This window comes from Periophthalmus magnuspinnatus, chromosome 9 (genome assembly GCF_009829125.3).
Source record: "Periophthalmus magnuspinnatus isolate fPerMag1 chromosome 9, fPerMag1.2.pri, whole genome shotgun sequence".
Classification (NCBI taxonomy): domain Eukaryota; kingdom Metazoa; phylum Chordata; class Actinopteri; order Gobiiformes; family Gobiidae; genus Periophthalmus; species Periophthalmus magnuspinnatus.
Genome location: NC_047134.1, coordinates 15802736 through 15830256, shown reverse-complemented (window position 1 = coordinate 15830256; position 27521 = coordinate 15802736). Strand labels below are relative to the sequence as shown.

General features: G+C 40.4%; 2 protein-coding genes across 2 annotated transcripts; one reads left to right on the top strand and one right to left on the bottom strand.

The window, feature by feature from the left end:
• The first annotated feature begins 6130 nt into the window (after positions 1 to 6130).
• On the top strand, positions 6131 to 16032 carry zbtb34 (zinc finger and BTB domain containing 34). Its single transcript, XM_033971992.2, has 2 exons — positions 6131 to 6333; positions 10059 to 16032. Exon 2 carries the CDS (start codon positions 10088 to 10090, stop codon positions 11582 to 11584), a length of 1497 nt encoding a protein of 498 aa, XP_033827883.1. The 5' UTR covers positions 6131 to 6333; positions 10059 to 10087; the 3' UTR covers positions 11585 to 16032.
• Positions 16033 to 19518: 3486 nt separating this feature from the next.
• Positions 19519 to 27042, bottom strand: angptl2b (angiopoietin-like 2b). Its single transcript, XM_033971991.2, has 5 exons — positions 26569 to 27042; positions 22815 to 23713; positions 21543 to 21736; positions 20370 to 20640; positions 19519 to 20196 (listed from the first exon to the last, which is right to left on the bottom strand). The coding sequence occupies exons 1-5, from the start codon at positions 26571 to 26573 to the stop codon at positions 19997 to 19999; spliced, it is 1569 nt and encodes a 522-aa protein (XP_033827882.1). The 5' UTR covers positions 26574 to 27042; the 3' UTR covers positions 19519 to 19996.
• Positions 27043 to 27521: the final 479 nt, after the last annotated feature.

Genomic DNA, 27521 nt, shown 5'->3' with positions numbered 1-27521 from the left:
TCTAATTGAATTACTGTCAGTCGCTTAGCTTCCAAATATTGTCATGAACTTATACCCTTTTCTTTTGCAACAAGCTGTTTGTAAGACTTCACTTTTCCCACTTAACTTTGGTGGTATTATGTTATTGTCTGGACTGTCTACCAATCTTCAAACACTCATTTAATTGTAATTTGCTCAAGTTAAAGTGGCCAAGGCTATAGAATTTGTCCACCTGCTTTGTCCATCTTTATTGTATTCTATTTGATGAATGAGCCACTGAGGTGTACTGTAATGTACGGAGCAATAGTAGAACAAAGAGATGAAAGCTGGCTTATGTTAAGTCCATATACTTTTGGTGAGGCCCTGATTTGAAATGAGGTGCAAAATACATGCTCTAAGACCCCCCAATTCATCTCCTAAAGGCAAAGCTAATGTAGAATCCATTTGGCTTGCACACAAATAAATATCGGCCGGGACTAGCACTAAATACATAAAACATAATACTCACTTGGTGGATGTTAACCAAAATGTCTTCTTGTAAAATGTTTCTTGACCCTTCAAATCACACCAGCATGAATATTCTATTAAATATGCAGATCTCAAGTGTTCAAGTTGGACTCAGAAGAGGACAATTGAAGATTTATTGCGCCATTGACCCTGATTGCTTTGCTGCTTCCTCAAGAGAACCTGCCCATGGGCTGTGAGCCAAATGCTTTAAAATTTAAAGAGGTGATGAAGAAACTATCCAGAGAGGACAAAAACACATCAGTTCTGCCACAATAAGACTTTTCTCTCTCTTCTTTCATCCAATCCGCTTTGCTGTGTGCGCCCATTGCCAGCCATTTGAACTGGATCTCACATTCAGTCCCATATTTGGAACCTATGCTTTGCTAAAGGAGACTCTGGGAAAGTCTCATAAAGCCCTTTATTTAAAATCCCAATACACTTTATATTTGTATGTTATTATAACATATGGGTGTATTCTGAAGCATGGTGTCCAGTCGATGGTTTGTTAAGTTGCTATGGTGATTGTAAGTATGTGCATAGTGGAATCATGTGTTCTGTCTTGATGGATAAAATGTTTTTGTTTTTTTTTGTAAATTATTTTTAGGTAGCAATGAAGGTTGTTCGAAGACTGTGAAGAAGACTGAACATAGGTTTGTGAATCATAATCACTAAAAGGTAAATAAAAAACATTGAATATTTTACTAGGAAACTGTTTTTTACATGGTGGTTGAAACAAGATGAAAATTAGAAAAAAAAAATTTAAAAAAGAAAATAAGAAAAGACTACTGACTTGTTACAGGCATGACAACCTAATGCCCCTAGTATTTTTTGGAAATCAGGTCTTTTTTACTTGTTATTTCATGATTTGTATTCAAACCCATTCCATAGGGTTTTCTGACCTCCCTGTCAAAGTAAAAGGGTATCCAACTTCCTCCAAATGTCAGAATGACTCATAACTCTAGTGTGGCCGATGTGCTGTGCCCTTTGTGGCTCTGATAAAGAAACACCTTTCTGAAAGCTGCACGGCTGACATACCTTCAGAGGAGCAAAACACCAAAACAAGAACTCCCTTATTCTCAGGGCAGCCGTCTGATTTGTCCACACTCACTGGTAAAGCGATAAAGTACAGTGACAATACTTCCAGAGTGCCTTATAACTGCTGTATATTGACCTTTTAAGCATTTGCTGACCACAGAAAGAGAATGTCTCAGGAGTGCAGGGGATGAGTTTCTCTGGCAGCCGCACTGATTCACTGTCTGCTCCTCTAGGCTGACCTTCAATAGCAGCACCGTCGCTCCAGGCCTTGAAAATCTCCCCTGGATGGATTGGGTTCTGGGACCCCTCTGCTCTTCTCTTGGGACTGGCCCAAGCAGAGGAAAAAGGAGTGGGGGCTTCCATGGGAGATCACAGGTGCTTATAAACAAAATGGCAATTTTCTTCTTCCATAATTCCATGTTACTGCGTTACCAGATCTTATCATGAGGCCAGTATCTCATTCCTGAGGTTTTAGACGTTAATGAAAGATGCTTTGCCTGCAGCCACTGGGGGCTAAACCAACAAGCCTCGGATTCCACTTGGCCTTTGTTGGTGAGAGTCAGACACTGAGCTGGGGTCAGAGACAGCACAGCAGAGGCTACAAATGTTGTGCCCTAAACAAAAGCAGGAGACTATAATATTATAGATTATGTTACAGGCATCTGCTTTTCAAATCTGAGTGAAAAAGTTTATATAGTTTAATTTAACATACACTTCTTAATTACAGATACCACATGAATAAATACACTGAATATAGGTATCTAATATACCTATATATATTTTATACAAGGGCATACAAGTACATAAGTTGACAGTTTAAAAGTTCATTTGAAAAACAAAAACAACAATTTTGGTTTTCCCAAATAATATACATTGTAAGGTAAACATGGAGCTCATCTGAGACCGCTCGCTCTGGTTCTGGAAGTCAATTTTCTATTAATTTTTTGAAAAAATCTAATATTAAGACTTCAAAGACATCACTGAGGCTAAGCAGCTGTGTGGGAACTTATATAAATAAAGTGATTGTCTTAAGTCTAAAAAGGCTGTTTAAAACGCAAGACTCTGCAAAATGCTGATAGGCCATTAGTTACCATGTAGTTGATTATACCTGAGCAAGCTTTCAAACTTTTAATAGGTATATTTTTTCAGAAAGTCTATGAGAAAAATGAATGGGAATTTATTTCCTGAAACGCGGGGTGTTGAGCTCCATTACAAAGTCAAAACACTAAACTGCTCTAAAGTAAAGTGAATTAGGCATTAGCATCGTCGACATACTGACACACTTCACTGTTTTTATGCGGTCATAGTCTATCTTGTGGTATATTAGTTAAGTTATGCTTTTATGTTTTTTTTTTGCAAAACCCCCTTATGATAAAGTAGCCTTTACCATGGGGAGATATTGAATTACAGCCACTTAAGATCATTAAAAAGAGATCATATTAAATGTCACTTTGAGAAAAGGAAAGAGAAAGCGAGAAAGAAATAAAGAGGAGATTTGTTTGTCAGTCAGTTCGGACCCACTCAATCTCCTCAGCCCTGTGAAAGAGAAGAGAGAACGGCACAGCTCAGCTTTCTGTAAATCTGCTGATGAAATGTTGACAAAACAGCCAATTTTCTGTAATTTCACTGTGGCCTTCTTTCATCAGCTTACTCATTCAGAACCCCTTCATTTCAAACAGCAGCTCAGGGCGACCTCTGACATGTATCTCATCATGATCCTGCACTGCTTTGGCCTGGCAGAAAGACGTAACAGTTGTGGCTTTTAGGTCAGGTGGATGGCGCTTAAGACCTCGGCTTCATAAAGACTATCTTTGTCTCTCTCTCTCGGGCCCCAGTAAAAAGGATAAGAAATGTAGTTAATAGCTCAGGAGTGGCCTAATCATCAGCTGCCATTACTGCTCCAATATCAGCGGAGATGACAGACTTATCAATAACAAAGGGCCCAGCTGAAGCCCCTGTGCGATCGGCCATTTTGATCTTTGCTCCACTAATCAGAGCTTTCATTTGAGCTAAGCACCGGGCAGCACACCTCTCATTCTCTTCATGCTGTGCCAGATATCACTCATCTTTACAAGCCACTCCGTATTCCCTCCGCAACCCCAGGCCACCATTTCCACAAATTGGCTTCATTTCTCAGTCAAACATATAACACATCTGAGAGCTCATTAATTGCACAGTGATGCCAAATCGTAGCCTTCATACAGTTTTGTCGGCACTTGATTTGGTTTGGAGCCCAGCTGGTTTTAAAATTAAATGTATGCAAATTGGGTAATTCTTGTGTGGTTGAAAAAAAACTTAAGGTTATTCTGATTAACAAGAAGAAAGTTGAACAAATCTGGAGGTATGTACAAGTACAGTTAAGATGAAACACACTTGGTGGTAAAAAAGTACATATTGAACCTAGGACTATAATATGTGTATAGCAGAATAACATAGTGGGAGTTAGAGATAAATTCACATTCATTCAAAGTAAATGCTATTTCTATGCTATGAACATTGAATCCAGGTCATTTATAGTTATTTACCTAGTGTTGAGTGCTATGGATCTGTCAACTAGCATAACCATTAACAAACTAAATTCTGCAATAACCTCCTTAACCAAAACTTGTGAAATTTGTGTGATGGTCTCCACTTTACAGAAGACTCTAAGTTCATATTTGTCTTGTTCATTCTTCCATGGAGAGCCCCTGCATCAAGGAGTAACCTGAGCGGTCAAAAGGACTGGCCCGCACCTGGACGAGCTGGCCCTTTCATTTACAGTCATGGTGAGGATCAGCGCAGACTCACCCAGACACCTGCTATTGGGAAATATGTTCTCCATCAGTGAGCTATACACTATTTCTGGACAGGAGGACTGGGAGGCCATTGTTCTGCCCTGCGCCCAAGGCCAAGGTATTCTGAGGCTCCTGGCAAGCAGAGAACACAATGTGTTATTCATGTACAAACTTTAAAATTTGGGTTTATGGATACAAAAGTCTCATTTATTGACAATTTAGTCTCTCTCTTGATACAATGATACACAAAGTCTCAAATGTTAGCCTGTATAAAAAAAGAATTAATAATAATAAAACTATCACAACTACAATAACACTCCACCTTTATTGTCTATGGCACAAAATAACTTTGCCCATTTTGTATTTTTTCTGAAAATATCATAGGCCTAATAAAATAAAATGGCCAATTAATATATAATTTTTCTCTTCACATTTCTTCAATCCTTTGCACAAAACTGCACTTAAAGGATTTCTTTTATTTCAGTTTATAGTTATAGACTCAAACAGTGGACCTCCTTATATCTTGCATTTGTTTGAACAAATCATTATTTTAAGTCTACATATACAGTCTTATACAAAGCCAGTGTTTGGAGGTTTCTGCAATGTCATGTGGGATTAAGCATATCAGAGGCCCAGGACTGCACCACCTGGAGCCCCTATATGATCCCTACTCCACCCCACTGCTGCCCCATCTGAGCGCCAAATCATTCCTGGTCAGGCCAGTGACACTGAGCCAACAAAGCCCCATTTCAGGACAGATTACAACTTCAACAGGACAGCCTTTGATTATGGCGTGTTTCAAATGTTATCAATACCATGATCATTCCTGCGGATCAGCAAAACCATCTCTAATCACCATACCGGCTCTGCCATCAGCAGCGCATAAATCTCCTGAAATACAAAGAGGCAGAGCCGAATTGAGGAGTGGTTTGTTTAACAAGAACCACGTGCAATGACAAAGCGATTCTTTTCTCTGTACTGATCACCCACCTGCACACAGATTAGGTCAGATATTCACCTGTGCTGCCAAACTGTCACTCACACAGAAAAACACAGCATGCATTCTTCCATTTACACAAGATACATGCCCTCAGCAGGTGGCAGCAGACTGAACATTATTGTTCTATAGAAACAAATAAATAGGATTGGTTAGAGGAAAATGTATGACAAGTCTACTGTGATAAACCATCAAAAAGACACAAAATAAAAGAATCACATTTCTTTAAGCTATATCTAAACATTTAAGAAGACCTATTTTAAGGCTATTTTAATCTGTACAGGGATATATAATCAATTCTGAACAAAAAGAGATTAAATGCAGAATGTTATTTGGCAGATTATTTATTAGGTGCTCCATATTATAAAATTATTTAAATTAAACAGCTCTCTCACCAGTTTAGACTCTGGCTCCCCCATGTGGTCATTTTATTAATTGTCAAATTAGATGCCACATTTTAGTTAATCGACCCTTTTTCCCCGCCACAAACACGCTTAAACGTATACGTATCTATTATACTCAAATAGCGTTGCATGTAGTAGTTTGACATAAAATTTGTACGTGTGAGGCAGAATTTTTAATGTTTGCAAAAAAATCTTAGAATTTAATTATTTTTTGTTTCTAAAGTGAATACATTGGTTTCTCTCTCTCCCTCTCTGTTTTTTAGTAGACTGTAGTAGACTGGTGGCAATCTGTGTTTTGGAAGACATGAAATAAGTTGCAAAGCTGGTTATCAACTTATCAGTATGACAGGGAGTTGTCAAACTATCCAAGCCAGATTTGTTTAGGTGTGCGCATGGTCCGTTGCGCGGTATATCGTACATTATGTCTTAGTACAACTGTGACATGAGCATGGGAGGGGCTGCTGCAAAACACCAGATAGAATGAATGCAAAGAGCCAAAAGAATACTTCCTGTTGATGCAAAAATTGCAGCAGCAGTTCTGTCTGACACATCTGGACTGGAGAGGGGGGGAGGCCTGGCGGCAGTGAGGCGATCTACTGAGGGGAATGGACCGCGTTTAACGATAACTTACAGGACGGTAAGACCAGTTTTGTGTCTTTCCTGACAGTGATTAGGTTAATCTGTAAAATGTAGAGTGAGGTCAGATGTGATGATAGCTGTTAAAACGATTAGCATACCAGCAGCTACACCGAGCTTTCACGTTGAGCTCGGTGCTAGCTTCGGCTCTTAGCTCTCAGGGTAAGAGGCTAATGCTAAAGTTGTGAAGCAACGAAGCGTTTTCATATGACAGGCGACACGGGGTCACAAATCTGTCCGGAATCAGTGTCAAGACTTATTTCATACCGACAAACGCAGTTTTATGTGTGTATTTGTGAAGATCTGCGGCAATAATATGCACACTGCGCCCAGCACACTGCAGTGCCTTGTCAGACATAGCTGATCACTTTATGTTTTAAAAGCTTGTTTTGTGCTAGCATGCTTTGTCAAGGCTGTTTCGGCCCAGGAACTACTCCAAGTCTTTTAGTATCGCTTAATAACTAATATTTAGACCATAATAAAGAGTAATGTTCATTCTAAAACATGTAGGCTTTACTGTATAGTAGACGTCCCGCCCAGTCACCATTATTCAGAGCAAACTAACCAGATTGACATAAAGTTTTGAAAGTAGCACATATTTGTTCCTTGATTGATTTAGGCCAATCCAAGTATTTGTACATGTTAAACAAACGTGAAGTGCAGCTGACATAAAACTAATCATAATTTCTTATGCTCCAGTCCGTGTTTGTTTTTATGCTTTTAGAGCAATAAAAGTCCAATAATTGTCACCTCTAAGTTTTGTGCACTTGCAGGTTACTGTGGCACAGGGGGCAAAGTGCAGGGACACAGCAGGTTACTCAGTACACCTGAGTTGACTTGGGTCACCACCATCGGCTCTGAGCCATGGTTCAGTCATTTTACAGGACAAGATGTTATTACTAATATTAAATAACAATTCCCCATTTGAGACAAACAGGATGCCTCATTTTATAAATAAAGTTTTAACTACAATGCAAGCTTGGACCTAGTGGAGCCAGAGCACCTAAAAGTACTGGAACTGTAAATAGGTCCCAGTGATCAGAATTTAATATATGCTATTTATTTAAGATACATTGAAAGTGATGAGACAAGTCTGATCATGTCTACCCTATTCATTTGATTGTAATGCACCTAAAGTACACCAGTTTCAACTCCTTTTTATTTAGTAACCTTGAACATATCTTTTGAAAACTTGTGTCAATGTCTACAAATAGTCTACTGTGCAAACCCGATAGATACATTTGAAACACATTTGAAAGTTGATAGTAGGATTACAGTGAAGTATCTTTCTAAATGTTTCAGCTCCTTAATGTGAAATAATGTGGTAATTAAAATTCAATTCAAATAAAAACAAACTCACCAGTTCAAGTAGTAACTCTAAAATGTTACATTAAAGCTCCCATATTGCTCTATTTTCTGATCAGTTATAATGTTGTTTCCTCATCACAAACATACCTGGAGTTGCATTTTGTTTCATTCACACTTGTTTAACACATAAACCCTGTATATTTAGACTGAGTTCTTCTTTCAAACAGAAAGCACTCTGTTCCACCTTGTGATGTCATGTGGTAATACAGGAAGTGTATGGAGTTCAAAACACTTCCTGTATTACCACATTCCCTAGAATCATTTGGATATGTTCAGCCCTTGCATTGCCTGAACAAAAGGTAAAAGGTAGCTGTAACTTGGTATGTTTTTGATAAGGTAACAGTATTAAACACACATGGCATAAATCTTACAATAATCCATTTTGTGTAATATAAGGCCTTTTAAAAAAAAATTCCAAATCGAAATTATTATATTGTTTAGATCCTTTTTCTGTTGCATGTGACAATATGATAGCCAGTTGTCTGCATTTGAGAACAAAGGTTTATAGTTGAGTGACTCATCGTTAACTCAAGAAACCGGTGCTACTTAGCAAAAGAGATGCATTCAGGCCTCTTCTATTATACTGTGTAACAAATGCTTTAGAGTCCTCTGATACATTGTAAAAAAGGTTCCCCTGTGCCATCAATTTAATTTAAATACAGTTTTTACAATATTATAATATAACTTTTTCATAATACAGGATGCAAAAAACATAATTTCTATAAATCCCATCTTATTTTTCAAGTTGTTTTAGGCTATGGGGGGTATCATCATGAAACACTGATTTTCGTACTGTCACTGCACACTGCACACACCAGACTGTCTATTTTTGTCTATGTTAAATTGTTCTTGCAACCATTGCTTGTTAAGCACTTCTCTCCTGGGTTATGCCTGCCCTATAAGCTGTTTTCAAACCAGGACTCTGCTGATGTTAAAGAAAGTACACACAACTAGCTTGCTCACTTGTCATGCTTTTTAAATAGAAAATACCATTTAGTGCCCTTTTGTACTAGAGCTGAATAAAATATAATTGTGTCTGATGCAGACTGAAATTAGACTTGCTGTTAAAGTTCACAACATCTACATCTGATAACATCATGGGGTATTAACATTTGCGAGAAGACACTTACAAATATAAACTGCTAAACTGATACAGGATTGAAGACATTTCAGAACATGATTCCATTGCAGTTGGTCTGTTGATTTGTCATCACCTACATTCTCCTAGACCTAGTAAGTTGCATGTAAGAAAGCAAACTTAAGAGTAGTTTTACGTAGATGGATCGAGCATGTGACCTAAGCCAGTGTGCATCTCCACTACTGAGCATACATTCTTTGGCCACTCTTCAACTTGGCTCTTTTCCTTCTGCCGTTGGCAGTCATTACTGATATGTTGGCGTTAAGAACGTACATAGTTTAAATACACGCTGTAGGAAAAAGTTTCCATACTTCAATTTTTTGTATTATTTTTACTATTTCCTTACAAAACTTAATTTGATCATGTTTGTACTACTGGCAGAATTTGGCAACTGTTAAAACTTACATTCCCAAAGTAACTACTCGGTGTGCAAAAGAAGATCTGGAATCACCAGTAAGGGCCTAACTGAGCCAAAAGCCACGTTTCGATTGGAGCTAGTTAGTAGCCCTGAGGGTTGGACCCCTCAAATGAGCTGTTGCAGTCAACTTAGGACAATGGAGACACTTTTGGACCATAACAGTCTGCTCCAAAGCAGACGAGTGAAACAAGCCTGTACACTATATATTGAGGTCACTTTAAAACTGAGCAAGATGGTGTAGTAGAAGGTGGCCATGCAGGTTTTCTGTGATTTTCTTTCTTGTAATATAAAGTACCATTGATGGTAGCCCTTCTTCCTCCTCAGGCTTGGGAGTGGTTAATGTTTGCATTGATGCAGAACATGTTTAGGTTATCACCTTCCAAACCAGATTTTCTACTACCTGTGCCAAAAGTGATGTATATACACCTTTCCGTCTGTGTGTATGTAACGCATACATTGTGTTTAAGTGTCATTTTAAATTTCCTTTGTTTGATTCAGTGTGAATATTGAAAACATTAACAACAAAAAACATCTTTTATTAGGGTTCCAGTAAAGTCAAGATAATTGATTGATATTATATATATATATATATATATATATATATATATATATATATATATATATATATATATATATATATATATATATATATATATATATATATATATATATATATAATTTCATAAGAAATGAATGTGGTTGCCAGCAGCTGTGCAGAGGGCATTTACATACATCTCATGACTGTGCCAAGTGAATGTACAGTACATTATGTTTACCAACTTTGTCTTTTTTTTCCCCCCAGGCTTCAAACTGGAGAAATATCTTGAAGAAATGGACGACGGCAGCTACATCGATTTTGATGTGCCGGAGTTCAGCAATACCGTTCTGAGCCAGCTCAATGAGCTGCGGCTGCAGGGCAAGCTGTGTGACATCATTGTCCACATCCAGGGCCAGCCCTTCCGTGCCCACAAGGCCGTGCTGGCAGCCAGCTCACCATACTTCCGGGATCACTCTGCCCTCAGCACCATGAGCGGTCTCTCTATCTCGGTCATTAAAAGCCCAGAGGTGTTTGAGCAGCTCCTGGCCTTCTGCTACACAGGCCATATGTCCCTGCAGCTCAAAGATATTATCAGCTTCCTCACTGCTGCCAGTTTTCTGCAGATGCAAGCCATAATAGACAAATGTACCCAAATACTGGAGAGCATCCACTCCAAGATCAGCCTCCCCATGGGCAGTCCAGAGAAAGAGGAGAGCGGCCGCAATGGGGTCAATGATAGTGACCTCTTTGTAAACCCCACCCAGATCTCCCCCCCTTACTACTCCCGCCAGTCTCAGGCAGCGCATGAGCTGGCAGCCAAAGCCCTGAGCCGAGGGCGGCAGCCACTAGAGGAGGGCCAGTCGGACCGGGGCAGCAGCGACAGTGTGTCAGAGCACGATGCACCCATAGAGGGAGACACTGAGCAGGTGGAACTGATTGGAAAGGATGGGCAAGTGACAGATGTGCACGTCAAAGTGGAGAGGACGGAGCGGCCCACGTACTCCGACAGCTCATCTGCAGGAGACGATGGCTACCACACAGAGCTGGTGGATGGAGAGCAGGTGTTGGCTGTTAGTGTGGGCTCCTATGGACCTGTGCTACAGTCTGCTGCCTACTCATACTCAGGGCTGTCCTCCCCATGCTTTGTGAGCCTCAGCAGCACCAGTCCGTCTCGCTCCCTGCTCAGTGGGTTCAGAGGAGGCCGGGCGCGGGGTAAGCGCTCTCTGGCACTGCAGCCCTCTGTGTTGAGTCAGATTAGGCCAGCATCAGAGGATAGTGAGGCCACGCTGGGAGCTGTCACTTTAGAGAATGACGTGAGAGAGAGAAGCCGTCCCACCCAGTGGTACCCCTACAATGAGAGACTCATTTGCATCTACTGTGGTAAAACATTCAATCAGAAGGGCAGTCTGGACCGCCACATGCGCCTGCACATGGGAATCACCCCATTTGTTTGTAAATTCTGTGGCAAGAAGTACACAAGAAAAGACCAGCTGGAGTACCACATCCGCGGCCACACAGACAACAAGCCTTTTCACTGTCAGATCTGTGGGAAGTGTTTCCCTTTTCAGGGCACCCTCAACCAGCACCTGAGGAAGAAGCACATGGGTGCATCGGAGAGTAACCACCTGGACTCTCCAGAGCGGAGCGAGGTGGGCGTCAGGCCCTGTGACCCCGCCCACACCCCTGAGGCCTTTGAGTCGCACTACGCTGAGGAGGCTCCAGCAGATGACATGGAGGAGAGCTCCAAGTGCAGTCCAGAAGAGTCCCATGCCTCCAGATGTGACTTCTGAGGCCTGCTTCAGCTTCAAGAAGCTTTAGAAATGTTCCTCTTTTGGAATCTGCCCCTCCCTGAGGGCTCAGGCAGTTTTGTGATTGGGTGCTTTATAGAATTCAGATTCTTTCAAGCAAAGGGAGTAACAAGTTAATATTTTTGAAAAGGCCTCAATAATCAAGGTCCTCATATTGATTGATCTTTTTATCTTTCCATATTTTCTAAAACATATTTACAGAGTATTTACAGTTATATCTAGGCATGTTGCAATAATTGATAATGTGAAAGCTCTGGTAAGATGCTTGTCATATCACCTTTTTACCTGACCTGTTTTTGCACATGTGGCCAGAGGGGGTCACTAACTCACAAGGAATGATTTTCTGCCAGTGCAAAGCTTCGTGTGAATATCCGCTCAATACCTCATGAATCAACTACATACTCATAATAGACAGTATTTAAACTACACTCACACAGGTTCTACCTCATAGCCCAGAACCTACAGGCACAAATCTGTTCACTTTTGTTCCGTTAGGCTCTCTTTGTACAGTTGTCTTGCCAAACCCTGTAATATTCAGCCAACACAAAGCCTTGAAACTTAGGAGAAATATTCCTTGCTGATTGTATGATTTTTCTTTTTTTATGTTGCTCAGCCAGGTTAAGAATAGATTTAAGAAGGTGCTATGCTATGAGTGCATTTAAATAGACCGCTTAAAAGCGCATTTGCTTTTTTGAAAAAGTATAGCAGCATAGGCTCAGAAGAATGTATAGAGTTGCTGTTTTCAGTGCAGAACACACAGGCTAGGTTATCATTCATCACTACTGCAGTTTGTCAGTTGGATAGTACTTGGGCCAGCAAAGTGCCGTTATCTGTAATGGGTGCATATAGTCCATGCAGACGACTCCATTTTTTTGAGGGTCCTATTCTCTACGGCTGTGTGCCATGTATTTAGTCCTGAATTAGAGGACTTAGGTTGAGGATTTCACTTTTAATTTCTGTTCAGTTGAAATGAGTCATGTTCTTTTTCATCTAAACATGAGTGAAGTTCGCTTTGGTCTAACCAAGTGATTAATTACTAGTATATTATACAGGTTTAACTTCAATGTAGTTGAGACCCCAGGTCTAAATCTGTTAAAGGCACAGCAACAATATTCTGCTCTTAATAATATGCAAACAGCGTGAACAAGGAATTTCAGCCATTTGAAATATTTTTGCTTCCATTTTTGAAAAATGCTACTTTAGTTTTGTCTTGAATGCCCTTCCTTTACTGGAGATTTATGCTCATGTTTGTATCGTTGTTTGTGCAAAAGCCCAAACACAAAGCTGCGACAAATGATGATGTAGGTGGTGATCCAAAGGACTGATGCACATTGCAGCATTAGTTATGGGGATGAGAATAGTTTTAGTGATTACATTTTCTATTGGTGATGTCTATGAGATCAGAGGACAGCAGTCCGTCTGCTGTAATACGAACGTACTTTCAGTATGAAGCATTGTGAAACGGTCGGCTTCAGATAGACCTTACTAAACTCATACTGTTATGTTTTGTTCCTTTGGAAGTGAGGGTCAGAAACTAGTACAGAAAAAATATTGATATGAATTTAAAATGAATCTATTTAGTGTGATTGTTACAAGGCACTTAAACCTAATTGCAGAGTTTGTCCTGGGTGGTTTCCTTTTCTGTCTTCGTACTATTTTGTGTTGCCTTTGTGTAGGCCTCTATCCTATACATCAGATTTTGAGCCTCATGGCCAGTGCTGAATCAATTTTGTTGATTTCATTTGACTTTTGTAATTTACATTTCTATTTTTGCGGTTGTGGAAGAAATGTAGTTTTGATGCTTTTTTCTTTTGTTATATTTGCAGTACATTTTTCACTGAATGTGCAGCCAATGGCTTCACCCAGGAAACCAAATGTATATGGATCTTGTTGCAAGTGTAGCTAGCTTTTCATTACTTTTCATACCTTCTTCAAAAATCTCTCATCTCCCGTACCACACAGTACTTTTACATAGATATAATGTTAGCGCTATAACTGTCAGTTACAGACTTGCATTGTCATATCCCTAATTCTGCTCATGACGAGTTTTGCCCCCATGTACAGACTAAAATGTGCACCTAGCAATGTTGTTATTTTTTACAAATTGATCAGTGTGCCAAAAGTTCTCACCAAAGAATGAGGGGTGAAATAACCTCAACTGTATTTGCATCATTTGATGCGTCAGAAGAATGAGATTAATGTTGGCAATGGAATGTATGTTTGGCTAAAAACAATCAACTTTATAAAATAAATGTACCCCAGCCATAGGGCTGTAGCCACCTGTTAAACCATTCAGTAAGCCATAAAATGTAATGTAAGAAGTGTGCAATATGTATTAAAAACATCAGACAAAATATGACACAGAAGTGGCATCTTACACTTAGTGCCTTGCCACAAGCTTTATTATGGCACTTACATGTGGTGCCTCATTCCTTTTGAAATAGTTGATTTAAGATGACTAGAAAACAAACATGATAATGTATATGTGATGTAAAACACAATCATTTTTATGATTTTCATCTCATGTCTTTTTTAGTTCTTTGTCAATTTTTTATTTTTAATTTTTTTGCAGCGTGACAGATCAAAGTTTATGATGAAAGTGTTTGATAGTAGATCAAATGAGACAGACCTATTTCTCCCAGCTGTTTGCTGTTGGACTACTGTATCCTCTCGAGGACAATCTTAGTGGTGTACTGTAGATTTAGGCCTTTGAGATGAGGAAAGCCGATGCATGACAAAATGACTAATTTTCCTAAATATTTGGTACAAAGAAATAGCTGTCCAAGTCCTAGAATAGAATGCTGGATGCTGAAATCATTTTCATACTGTAGCCAAATTACACATTTCAACAACATTGTACAAATTTGCCTTTCTTTTTTAATCTATGCCATCGATTGCGCACTTTTTTTTTTTAATTTAACATACTGTTTGATGCCATTGAGAAGGTGCATTCTTAGCTTTTTATTCTCCCCAAATGCCTCAATCACTTTATTAGAGACCTTTACATTAAACGGTGCTTCTAGACTAGTCAGGTGGATGAAACATTATACAAATCCATATACTGTATTTACCTTAAGGGGGATTGTCGATGCTTTTTTGTGAACTATAGTTACTTATACCACATATAGTTGCTACTTAATGTAAAGCTGAAATACAATCTTGGTTACACTCTTCTGACGTGAACGGGCGGTGCTTAATGGGCCACAAGTAATCAAAAAGTGTTTACAAAGGAAGGCTGTCAGACTACTTTTGACATAGCAGCTCGTCCTATTCCTTTTTATACCCGAACTTCAGGTAGTTTACGAACACTGATACAGGCTTACAAATAATCTCAAGTCTTCCATAGATTTTCTGTCAATTTCTGTCCACTGTGTATTGAAAAAAGCAATAACATTTGTAGAAACATGTATTGGGATCTTCAAGCGTCGTAAAATATTGGCATGTCAATCAAAAAATCAGGGAGCTGAAGTAGGACAATTTAATGTGGATAAAGCTTAGTTTCTGAAACTTTGGACAGGTTGACTTCTTTTAGATAAGAATCTTGGTTTCTTACCAAAAAATGATAATGCTTGCTGGCTTTCAGAAGGCCAATTTAAATAACTATGGTAGTCATTGAACTGCAATGCAAGAGCTTACCGTGTTAACTCCACGTTCAGAGTTGCACCTCCAGCTGTGTCAAGTAATGAAAGGGATTTTGGGCTGTTTAGCCACTGTTAGGAGTGGGCTAACTGTTGTTGTGCTTACTGTACATTCTTTGATCTCCACGGGCCTCCTTTGACTGAAATGCGGAGTTTTGAGGATCATGAAGGAAGACTGGAAAAATGCTGGTCCTCCTAATTCTCAAACCTGGCATTATAGCAGCTCTCATATCTATTTGGTGAAAAGCAAAAACAACTTAGTACTCAGGGTATATATAGTGTTAAAAGTGGTCTCATTGGACACACAGCATATCTTCTGTCCGTAGTACAATTGTGCACTTCTTCAGGTCGGGGAAACAATCCTCACTCAGTGGTTCCCAAACTCTCTGCCTCAAGGTTTCAATGAGTCCATGTTTTCCACAGAGCTGGAGCCCAAGGGCCGCTGGAGGTCAGGAATGAAAAGCATGACGCTGCATTAGCCCCACTCCTGTTTTGTCCACTCTACACACAACCTCACAACCCAACTGTGAACCTCATAACTCTACTGTTTTGTACAACTATGAAGTAAATGAAGCTAGCTAGAGCTTAAGTTGTATCTATTGCCATTTATGAATTTATTTTATAGCATGAATTAAAAAGTATATTTATTCAAATTATATATTTTACTCATAATCATTCTGTGCTGCTTTGTTTTGGTTCTTCAGCTTGTAAATGGCCTTTTTATCAAGCATTATAAAATGTCAATAGACAAATGCGCTTGTTTGTAAAATAAAGATGCTGATTTAGCTCTTACTTGTCTCTTATATATCTTTATTGTTGGCAAAGCTACACACCTCCATTTGAAGTATTGAATCTTTTAGGCCTATAAAAATGATCACTTGGCCATGCCTAGAACTGTCACCTTCACGTTTAAATGCACTCTCTAGGAACTAAAATAAAAAAACTTGACTCTTTTGTCACATATCCAGGTTTATGTAGGACTTTCTCTGTATCATTGTTCCTTTGCATTATTCTTCATATTCTCTAATGAGATGACAAAAATCCCCATTCTTTCAAGTACAGCCCAGTTGTTGGGGACACGCGGCTGTGCTTTAACATGTGACCACCAGAGGGAGGTAGAGAATCACAAATTGGATCTACATGACACACAATTTGCTGTAGGACTAACATTTTACTGTAAATCACTAAACTTCATTATTTAAGACAATGATTTCATTCAGGTCTTTGTTGATTTTCTACCACTGACTCGTACAATTAGTCCAAAGGGTGAAACCGTTATAGGCCACGATAACTGCGGTATTCCACAAAAGAGCACTCTGTGACTGCGTTTACTAGGTCTGCAACTCTTTTACTTGATCAAAATGTTTTATGAAGCGGGTGAACAGTAGGTTTTTGCCTGATATATAGGCTTAAATACTCTTATTTCTTATTCATGGTCTAGTCACTTGTAATAAACCCAAAACAATAATTTCGCTTATAGGCTTTCAGTGAGAGAGTCTGATCTGCTGCTCTGTAGAAAACTCAAGGTCAGATTTAAGATGACTGTCTTTTATGATCTAGATTATTAGCTATTCTTATTCTTTTATGACCATAGACTTGCACATGTTCCCATTCCATTTCAAGGCCTGTCTTAGGGGAGTTTAAACTTTCTAACACCAAGGGCTGCAGCTGTGACAGAGGCTCCATTTATTTTATGTAATTGAGGCTATTGTCTGGTTAAGCAGAAAAAAATTAAAGTAGTCAAACCTCGTCTGTTTACTATGGCCCTGATCATTTGGGCCAATTCAACACGTCTGCCTGAGGGCCAAAATCAACTGATCAGAGGGCCACATTTGCCCCCGGACCACAGTTTGGAACCACTGAAGCTTATCGTGTTGGTGTTGGTCATTCAGAAACATGGTTGTACCTCCTGGGCTGACTGTATGCGCTTGAGCGGCCAGAGTTCTCAACGCAAATCTGTCTCTGCAGGCATTTGCCACTCTGACTGACAAATGGTTGAAATAACACAATTTGCCAAAGGTGGCTTGTGTCCACTATTTTATTTCTAGTAAACCTACAGGAATAAAAATGATTACGCTTTGATCCTCCTCCTGAGACACTATAATAGGCCTGTGGTGATAGAACTAACTGCTCTGGGACATGTGTCAGGCTATGGTCATGACCCTTTTTTTGTGATGTAACAATTATTGCCATTGTTCTCACTTTAAATACGTATGCGCTCTTCTAATTTACTCAAGGGCACAAAAGGAAAAATGCAGTATGCTAAAAACAAGTTGCCTCCGTCAGGTCATGCTTCCAGGTCCTTCATTAAAAGTTTGACTGAAGCATTTAAGTGCTGCTACACTTGGGTAGACACAATAATAGCTTAGAAAATAAAATTCCAAAGTGCTGTGGAAAATCGCCCCTGTCCGTTCGTAATAGGTTTCCTGTAAGTTCCCTGCAGAGGATACAGACCTTTAAAAGTGGTCGTGGCATGTGGCTGTGAAGTTATAAGCAAAGTGCACATCTCCACTGCTGGAAAGTCACGCAGCGGCAGAGACTTTGGAAAAACAGAAATTCAACAGTTTCAGTAAATAAGTCATAAACAATCAAGTGATTTTTCCAAGAGGACCGCATTATTATATACTTCTTTTTTGAGCACATTATAATTAGTCCCATATGCATCACAACAAACTTAGATCCAGTTGGGAAAATGGTTTGAAATGACTTGGAATGAAATGACTTTTGTGCAGAGAATTAAACCTCTACATCAAAATACGTTCAGGAAACAAGTGAAGAGGAGTTTGACAGTGCCTATTGTACTCTTACAGCCTTAAAAAACAAAGACAACATGGATTACACGCACCACACTCACTGCAGTCAAACCCTTTGGTCATCAAGTGTCATCAGTCTTGCCAGTTGGGAGTGTGTCTGAAATTTGCTGTAATAGCACAATCTTTGCAGCATCTGGAGTCTTCTTCTACAAACCTTGGCTGAAAATGATTAAATCAAGCATAGGAAAGTTCAAATGGGTCTATTAAAAATACAAGGACGTGGATTTGTACAGATGTGTAGCTTCAGGTTTGACGTCTCGACTCAGTGCGGTTCATTTTGTGCTGCGTGAGCTGTTTTGTCAGCCTCCGTTTTTTCCATGTTGGTTTGAGGAGCTGGGACTACACACATGACCACCCTTACTGAAGGTTTTCCATCTACAGATGCTTGCGGTATACGATCCAGTCTGTGTTTATGGAGACTGTTAAACCATGCCCCCTCTCAGGTTAATTGACAATAACTTATTCATTTCTCATAGCACTGTTGTCATATCTGAAAAGACTCTGTACCTTTACCTTTTGCCGAGAATGTCTAACAGCATGGCATTAAAATCATCTTTCTCTATGAAGACGAGCAAATGACTCCTCTAGGCCAAGCTACAGGTCAGATCTGTGGAGAAGTGACCCAGCTGACAATGACAATGTGAGTTTTTCAAGGTATTTTTGACCAATTCAAGCTTGTGTAGTTGAACAAAGCAAGATAGATTGGTTTGATGCAATGTCATATCGTGGAACATTTGAGGCAAAGCAATAGAATCTCCATGGATCGCTCCAGCAGACGTTTTTGTAGATAAATACTTTACCAATATTCTACTGCTTTCCCCCATAAACTTGTAACTATATATGCGCTCTGGTGATTCGTTACGTTCTTTGTCGGACTCTCAAACCACAATACATGTTTTAGCTTTCCTATATTATTTTCCTAGTACATTGGCTCATTCGTCATAGTATTGGAAGAATTGCAGCTAATGATCCATTGGTTTATACAGCTCCTCATCTGATGGTCTCCAGTGACATCTCAAGCTGTCATTATTTCAAGTTGTTGTAAATGTGTCTGTGCTTCTCTAACTTCAAACTTGTTGACAGAATATGACATTTACTGTGATTCTCTTCTCATTGTAGCGTTATATATTTTGCTCTGTTTTGCAGCTGGCTGTTGCACATCTCATCGACACATACTGAAGCTGGTCTGTGCTGTCAGAAGAAGGTCTGGTAAATGCATTAGTTTTAAAAGCATGCCATCTTTCATTTGTCCTGGGCTTGTAAAGTCTATACAGCAGGTGAGTTATTGTTTACCTTTCTCTAATATGGCTAAGTATAAATATAAGTTTTTATGTGGTAACTTTTTTCTTTATTATTTAATTTTGAATTGACTTTTGTCCGATCACTCACTATTTCTATGGACGTTAATGAAAAACAGAAATAAGCAGAGACACACGTTATTTTATTGATTTATTTATTTTAATAATTTCTTGTTTTTTTTATTATTATGTTTATTACATTATAATACAAAGTCCTATGTACAAACGCAAAAACTAAATTTATACAGTAAATACAGTGCTTGATATACACAAGCAAATGACTTTCAAAAATACTAACCATGTCTTTAGCAAGAGTCTTTGTCCTCTTAGTATATATACCATATTTGTTCCTTGAAACATATTTCTTTATTTGGAGGAAGCTCACTACTCTTTGTGGCATCCAAATTTTTCTAGTATTTGACATATTTAAGCTGTAAAGAAATCACTGGATATGTCTCCTGTGTCTTATCTATTTGCTTTTAAAATTATTAAGTTGACCTGAATACCAGTTTAATGAATGCTACATTAGAATTAAAATACAGTAAACTGAGACATAGTGTTGTGGAGGGTTGTTTTTAATATTGCACTTTTAAAAATAGTTTTATGAGCTACTGAAAACTGGCCGTAGAAGTGTCTTTGGCAGCTCTAATGGAAGGTGTTAGGGTTTGGGCGGACCATCATGGTCACTTTCTTCAGTGAATAGGCTCCGCCTCTGAATTCGGCCCAATAGACACCGTCCTGGTAGCGGCTGCGGTAGTGTCCTCCTCTGTACCACACTCCATTGAGGTTCGAATGGGCACAAGAGTTGTACCACCAGCCTCCCTTCTGGTAATGTGCACAGTTTCCTAAAACAAAACAAAAATAGACCTTGAAAGAGCTACACAAAATATTACAAATGTATTTTTTTCATAATAGTGACTAAACAAAAAACAAAAAAAACCCATATCATATAGAATTTTACTACTGACAGGACTGGATTTAATTGTCATTGCAGTCGGTCACACTTTTATAATCTTACCTGTGTATGTGTCATGGTCTCTGTCCAGCGTGGTGAACTGCTTGCCGTTGTGCCAGGTTAGAGAGTCTCCTGCATTTCCATGGTAACGGCCAATCCGGAGCTTGTAGAAGTCAGCCTCGTTTTCCACCCTGAAGCTCGCATACTCGGCAAACACCTTCCTTCCAGACCAGTCCTCCAAAGTCACAAGGAGCTTATAGTTGCCCTGGTTTGTGAGCCAGTAGATGTTCTCCAGACCCAGCCAGTACTCACTGTCTATGTTTCCAAAGCCTTGCTATAAGACATACAGAAACAACATCACTTAAAGATTGGAGTGTTCATATGAAGACTCAGTACAAAATATAACATTGTTGATTAATATTTAATATATTTTAATATTTTAATCATTTTTATTTTTTATACAATTTAATTAGATTTTATATGAAAAGTGGATTCAGATTGTCTAAAGCTACATCCCTTTGTACCCAGGCAGACACCTGTTTAACAAATGACACCATTTTTTAACACAAAATTCCCACAAAATTACTCACTTGGTTATGTCTACTATACTTACCTTTTCATGCTCTTATTATTGCTGTATCTACTCAGTGTGGACCACACATATGAGTGCAGTTCCACAGTCAGTCTTTCACTTGGGCTTTGTTCATAGATCATAGAGTGTCACTACAGACTGACCAAAAGGCAGTGGTATTTCTATAAATCCTTAACTGTAACTAACTGTATCATCTAACTTTTTATAGATTTTCTTGGCTGCAGCTGATTTTGACTAAATGTGGACTAAAGTACAGACCAGACCTAAAGCAGGACAAGAACAGGATCCAATCAGGTGTACATCAGGACTAAATTGCTTACAAACCAAGACCAAACCAGGTGTGTGAACGCACCCTTTGAAGCAGTCCTTTCAAAACATACTTATTTCTATAATACCAATAAAACAGGTAAGCTCATGAGGTGTGATCGTTTGAATTAGTGGGTCACAGACTTGTGGTTGTGACTTACAGCAGGTCATACAGAAGACACATTCAACAGGTCAACAGAAACCAATTCACTTCGGCTTAACTCTGGTTTATGTCAAGACAACATTTATAAGCCACCCAGTGCCTCCACACTGTGAGCTGCATGAACCCCCCAGTGCCTCCACACTTTGAGCTGCTCAATGCTGTTAAATTCACACACCTTGTATGTTTCCCAGTTCCTGAAGAAGTTGACAGAACCATCCGAGCGCCTCTGAATGACGGTCCAGCCGCCGGGATCATGGCGCTGGTCACACCACACCTGCATCAGCTTGTTACTGCCCTCGGGTTTCACCAAATACATCCCACTGTTGGTTTGACCATCCTCCAGTGCCTCCAGGCAGTCTTTAAAGGGTCCTAAGGATGAAGAGCACAGCAGCTCTCATAAGCAAGTCAAGTAGTGAAAAACACATTTTATATACTACAATGCACCGTCTGATTTTTAGGAAGGCCTCTTAAATCCTCTTAGCAGCAGAATTGACTTTGGCTACAGTTCTCATAGGGGAAATGTTTGTGCAGCCAAAAGCAACACGGGCACCAGGGAAAAGAGAATTCTGACGACTGTTCAAGGAAACAGAAGCTATAGGCAGCTCAGGCAATTGATAATCAATTTGACATTGGTTTGATTTGTATTCTTTGGATTACAAACCATGACCACGTCATCGCATCTCAACCAAAAGGAGTCACTGTAATGCACACACTGTGCCAGTACTAAGTCTGGATAAACTATTGTGTTGTGGATGCTGTAATCCATTACAGAATACAGATCACATAACCTTCCTTATTGTAGCTATGGGCATTTTGTTATCATCTGTGAAGTGTTCTTCTCTGACATCCCTTTAATATCCAGAATGTCTTTGTTGAGGGGATATGAGGTGGAGAGCTGCCTTGCCCCGTCCTGTGTTCTGCCTGATAAACTCTGGTGGAACATTTGACTGATCTCAGCCCCCGGTGAAGATTGGAACAAATGACATCACCAACTCACTGACTGTATCTATCTCACCATTTTTTCCTTTCAACCGTAATGTCTTTTAATGGCCCAGTTCCAATGAATTTCCCTTTCTCTCAATGTTGTAGTGTATCAATTATTTTTGATTTAATCAGGAAATAATTATCCTTTATTCAAACCATCCAGATCAGATCACTATTCTTATACACAGAAAATGGCAAACAGTAGCACTAAGTATGACTGGAAAAGGCCTGGTAATACTTTCCACTACTGAGTTCCATCAGTAGTGCTTTAATGAAGTGGAACTGTAATGCAACGTACTCTATTTACTGTTTTTGATATAGTACTCTTTATCATCTGCCAGCATGTTTGACGGCCCATTTAGGAGCAAGTGTTCACTTCAGATATGCTTTCTACTACTGCAGGGCATCTCGGTGCCACTCTGTAGAAGGGAACTAACAGTTGTGCTTTTCCCACTGTACTCACCTGAAGGCTTGTTGGTTGTTGTATTGCCTTGTGTTCCTGTGGGCATTGTGGGCAGAGGAGACAGGGACTTCTGGTCACTCTGGATCTCGTTGGTGATCTGATTGTTGATGCGTGGTGGCACTGGGGGCTTGTGCAGTGGGGGTGACACTGGCGGGGGTTGCGGCCGGGGCTGTGGGCGTGGCTGAGGGACAGGGACTTGTCGCAGAGGCGGGCGTGATTGACACTGCTCTTCTAGCAAAGAGATGAGAGCCGACTGGTTTGTGGCCAGTGAGGCTAAGTGCAGGTACTTGTGTTCCAGGTCTTTGTAGCGGCTGGTGAGCATCTGCATCTCGGAAGTCTGGTTCAGGATCTTGTTCTCCATCTGGGCCAGCTCCAGAGCATTGTCCCTCTTGCGGATGATCTCGTGCAGCAGCTGCATGTACAGCTGTGTGACCCTGGAGTTCATATTGCGACTCTCTTTCCTTAGCAGTTTGACCTCTGTCACAATGCCCCCGTCCACCTCCACCAGCTGCTGCAGCGTCTCAATCTGGCGCTTCTGTTTTTGCAGCTCCACATTGAGCTGCTCCAGCTCCTGCTTGTTGACCCGGCTCTCCAGCGAAGCCTCTGGCTCCTTTGAGTTCACACATATGGCACCTGTAACTTTCTGTTGGGGCACTATGAAGGTGTAGGAGCACTTGTCCTGGGGTATTTCAGCTGGAGCACGCTTACTTCTTCCAGTATAGAGAAACTCTCTTTCTAAGCCAGCATCGCTGCTGTCAAATTCCTGTGTGCTGACCTTGTCATGGCCTCTTTCTGGTCCTTTCTGAGTCTGAGCCCCAAAGACCAAAGCACATGCAAGAAGGAGCCCCAGCAGCACCAGTGAACGGGGCTCCATCTGGGAGTGTCCAGTACACCAACACCTGGGGAGAAACAAAAGAATATTATTAGTATAATGAGTCAAATCTAACACAAAGGATGCAAATAGTAGCACCTTGTAAATAAGTGCCCTTTTACGAGTGCATGTGTGTTTTCTTTTAGTGCACAACTGGTGCTGGTAATTCTTAAGTTACACTCAGGACTAAGTTATGATGTATTTTGAAACTTTTTTATTAGTTGCCTGTTCAGGTTCAGCTTTTGGGTGAGTGCCTTTATCTGCCTTGACACAAACAACACACCCAATAGCTGTCTTCACAGGTTCTGGCCTCTATCCCAATGGAAAAGATTGGTACATGGTGTTATTTGTAACATGTGTTGATTGCCTGTTGGACTAGATATCACACGGGATTATGTCTATACTTGGATTCATGGTCTGAACCTGTATCAGATGAGGAGAATTGGTATTTGGTTCATTATCAGATTGCAACTGCATGCCCCTGAGAACATTTAGTGGTAATGAGATTTGCTTACTCTTTTCAAAAGTGTTTGTACACTCTTTGAGCTGTTTAAAAATATTTGTATACAGTTTTATTGCGTGCATGCACTCAGGTGACAGTATTAGAAGTGAAGTAGACTAAGAATGCTGACTTGAATGAATAAGAATAACATGGCCTTGAACTCCAAGGGCACCCTAATTGAAAACTGCTGCATATTGGTTTACACAGGAGGGTAATGTACCAACACCTCAGGTTTGAAGTGGCTGGTGCCTAGCCACACATTATGAAGATATTGTCAATACTGGTTTGGTTGAAATGGCAGCCAAGGTATTACCGTTTATATTTCCATATAGGATGGATCTGTTTTGATGTAATGTTTTACTTAAGAAAGCGATTAGATGAGAAAGAAAATAAAATGTAAAAAAATAAAATAAATATTACACATAATTATGAAAATAGTATATGGAGCATATCATCAAATATCTTACAGTTTGATGATGGTATGTCAACTAGAACAGGCCAATCTCAATTTGATAAGGAAAGGCATTTCCAGTAGCTGCCTTGAATATAGCCTGAAAATCTCTGTGACATCTATTAATAATCCCAGAGTCAGGGGAGCCTCTCTGTGTTACTGTTATTAGAGCAAAGGCAGATCTCAGTGCAGTGATTGAAGTGTGAGATCCAGCAGCAGTAGGAGCAGAGCTCACACTGAGATAATGGAGCCTGTCCTGTGCTGTAATGGTAGTGGACTATGTTTGGCCAATGGCTCCTGTGGTTTCTTTAGAACATGAGCTGCGTTCGGAGAAACTCAGCACTATTTGCCCCTGCTGCCGAGGATTCCCGGGTTAGATGTCGTTAGGCTGGTTCTCCTGCTCTCAGCTCCACTACACTTCAAAGCCTGAGGAAAATGCTTGCAGCTTGTGATGAAATGCCTTTTGTTGTGTGAGTGGATGTGCTGTGTCAGTAAATGTGTATTTTAGGTTAGAACTCATGCCAGGTTAGTGTCTCTGTGTCTGGAGAGAGTCCCATCTGTGCTGACAGTGACAGCCTGTTATTATACCATCTACTGTCTGCCCCTCTCTGCCTGTTAACAGACCCCCGCTCATTATAGTCTGCTGCGCATCAGCTCACTTTAACAAGCTACCACTGACCAGTCAGCAGCACTAGTGTTTAACAATGCTAATAAAAAATATACATGGCCTTTTGAAGATATAACTATACAAGCAATCACTGTGTGCCAATAAAACAAACATGTTTCCATTTGTTTTACTCAACATGATATCTTTGTTAATAGCAATGAATCACTCTGACGCACTCCCATTATGCCCGGGACTTCGGTTAGCCTGAGCACATATTAATTGGAGAGGTGGGCAGCTCAGACAGGCCGGTGTCTCTCTCAAGTCGCTCTCATTTTAGCGTGAACATGGCATTCCTCACATTCTTCAGCACCTCATTAGACTGGGCTGCCGTACACACTGGAGGTGGCACCCGGAGAGCATTTCAGACGTGGCACCACTACTTCTCCTCAGACTTCAGCTCCTACAGACCCTCTGGATCTACTGACCCAGTTCACTGCAGCACAGTGCCCTACTTCTGAGTGAATGCCTCATAATCACATCATCATCACAGATTCTCAGCACTTCATCTGTCAGTGGTTTGAGTCAGAGCTGTAATAGACATTAGAGCGGGGAGGCTCAGGCCTGGCAGAGCGTCTTGCATTACACCTAGAGTATATGTGTTGGATCAAAGTCAAACTGCATTTGCTCATTTTGATGTACTATTGCATTACCTAGTGGACAGCCTCTTTCCTTTTTTGGAATGTAATCCATGTAACTATGAACATGAAATGTAGAACATAATGAAGCTCACTACCTGTTCAGTATGTGCAGTGCTGCAAACATAAAGCATTGTTAGGAATCACCACAGAACAGGCCAGTGCATGTACTATTCTAAACACAGGCTTATTTTTGTGACCTAAGTCTGGCCATCATCTGTGATGGGAGCCTGACAGGAGGCAGCGGTCTGCAGCTTTCTCAAAAGCCTTTTATACAAAAAGCACTTGCTTTTGAAACAAAGAGTGAATTCAGCCTCTCACTCGCTGTCCTCCTGAGCCCAGGGAACATCCTGAACCAGCAGGCTCCTGCACAGAACCAGATTATCTCGACCATGTCCATGGCCCGCCTCTTTAGCCTGTCACATGGTATGTTACTATAGCATGCTATCAACATCCAAATGTAACACTCTTAACATATAGGTCCTCTTTAGATGTAAACGCTCTGGACATGAAAAACATCCTCTCCACCATCTCCTCTGCTCATTCATCTAATCACAGTTTGTTTAGACAAATATACTGATTAGGATCAATTTACCAATTGTATTGATAAAATTTGTGGAATACTTACAACATAACTTTAGAGCTCTGATGAGTATTTTTAGTTGCCGTGCCCTTGAGCAGGAGCCAGTTGAAGTCTCTTGTGGCAAAAAGTCATCCCAACAGTAAACTCTGTCCTTTCTGCTCCCTGTGTCACCCTCAGTCCATTCCAGCTCCAGTAGTGAGCTCTGTATTCAGGTGTGTGTGAGAGACACTGTCATTAGCCCAGTGCAGCCCAGTGTAAGAAATTCTTCATTGAGAGTGTAGTTTCCAAAGGCTCCTCAGGTCATGTAGATCCCTGTTAGTTTAGTCCTGATAGATGGTGGTGGTCCCAGGCAGCTTGTGTACAGCGCGTGGCCCGTTAGGAGACTACTGTCACTTTTTAGTGGGTTGAATCCATCACTTCTGCCTCACAGCTCCAAGAGGCTGTCTCTCTCTTCCTCTACTACACCTCTCTCTCTCTCCACAGACTTGCTCCCCTCTCTCCCCTCCCTCTTGTTGGTGCTTTTTAAATGATGAAAACTCCTGTAGCAGTAAGCAGTCTCCCCCAGAAGCCCCTTGAAGAGTGAACATTTCTTTTTTAGCAAATCCCCTCCTCCCTATGGCACAAAGGACAGCCACAACACATAAACACACACTGCTCAAGTTACTCACCCCAGCCCCCCAGTGCCCCATGACCAGTAGTTCACCAGTTGCACTATTTCTGGCATGGACAGGATGGTTGTTCTGGTTTTGGTCTGTAGTGATGTTCCACTGGTGAGATGTTGATTGGCCGTGAATGAGCACTTGGCCTTGGAACAGAGGTGGGTAGAATATGGGCCAAAATTGTACTTCAAAGAATACTACGCAAATAGAAGTAGTAAACCAAAACAATTGGTGGGGAATCTGCAGCCAGCTGGAGATGTTATTGCTTTCCACAGTATGGCATTTAAATCAGGTGACTCCACCAGGCCAAGTAACAGGTCAGATCTGTGGAGAGGCAAC

Excerpts from the sequence above, each read along its gene's own strand:
- zbtb34 (XM_033971992.2), top strand. The coding sequence starts at position 10,088 with ATGGACGACGGCAGCTACATCGATTTTGATGTGCCGGAGTTCAGCAAT.
- angptl2b (XM_033971991.2), bottom strand. Across the intron at positions 21,737-22,814 it reads AACAACCAACAAGCCTTCAG|GACCCTTTAAAGACTGCCTG; the intron begins GTGAGTACAGTG and ends CTTCATCCTTAG. Across the intron at positions 20,641-21,542 it reads GGAACTGGGAAACATACAAG|CAAGGCTTTGGAAACATAGA; the intron begins GTGTGTGAATTT and ends TATGTCTTATAG.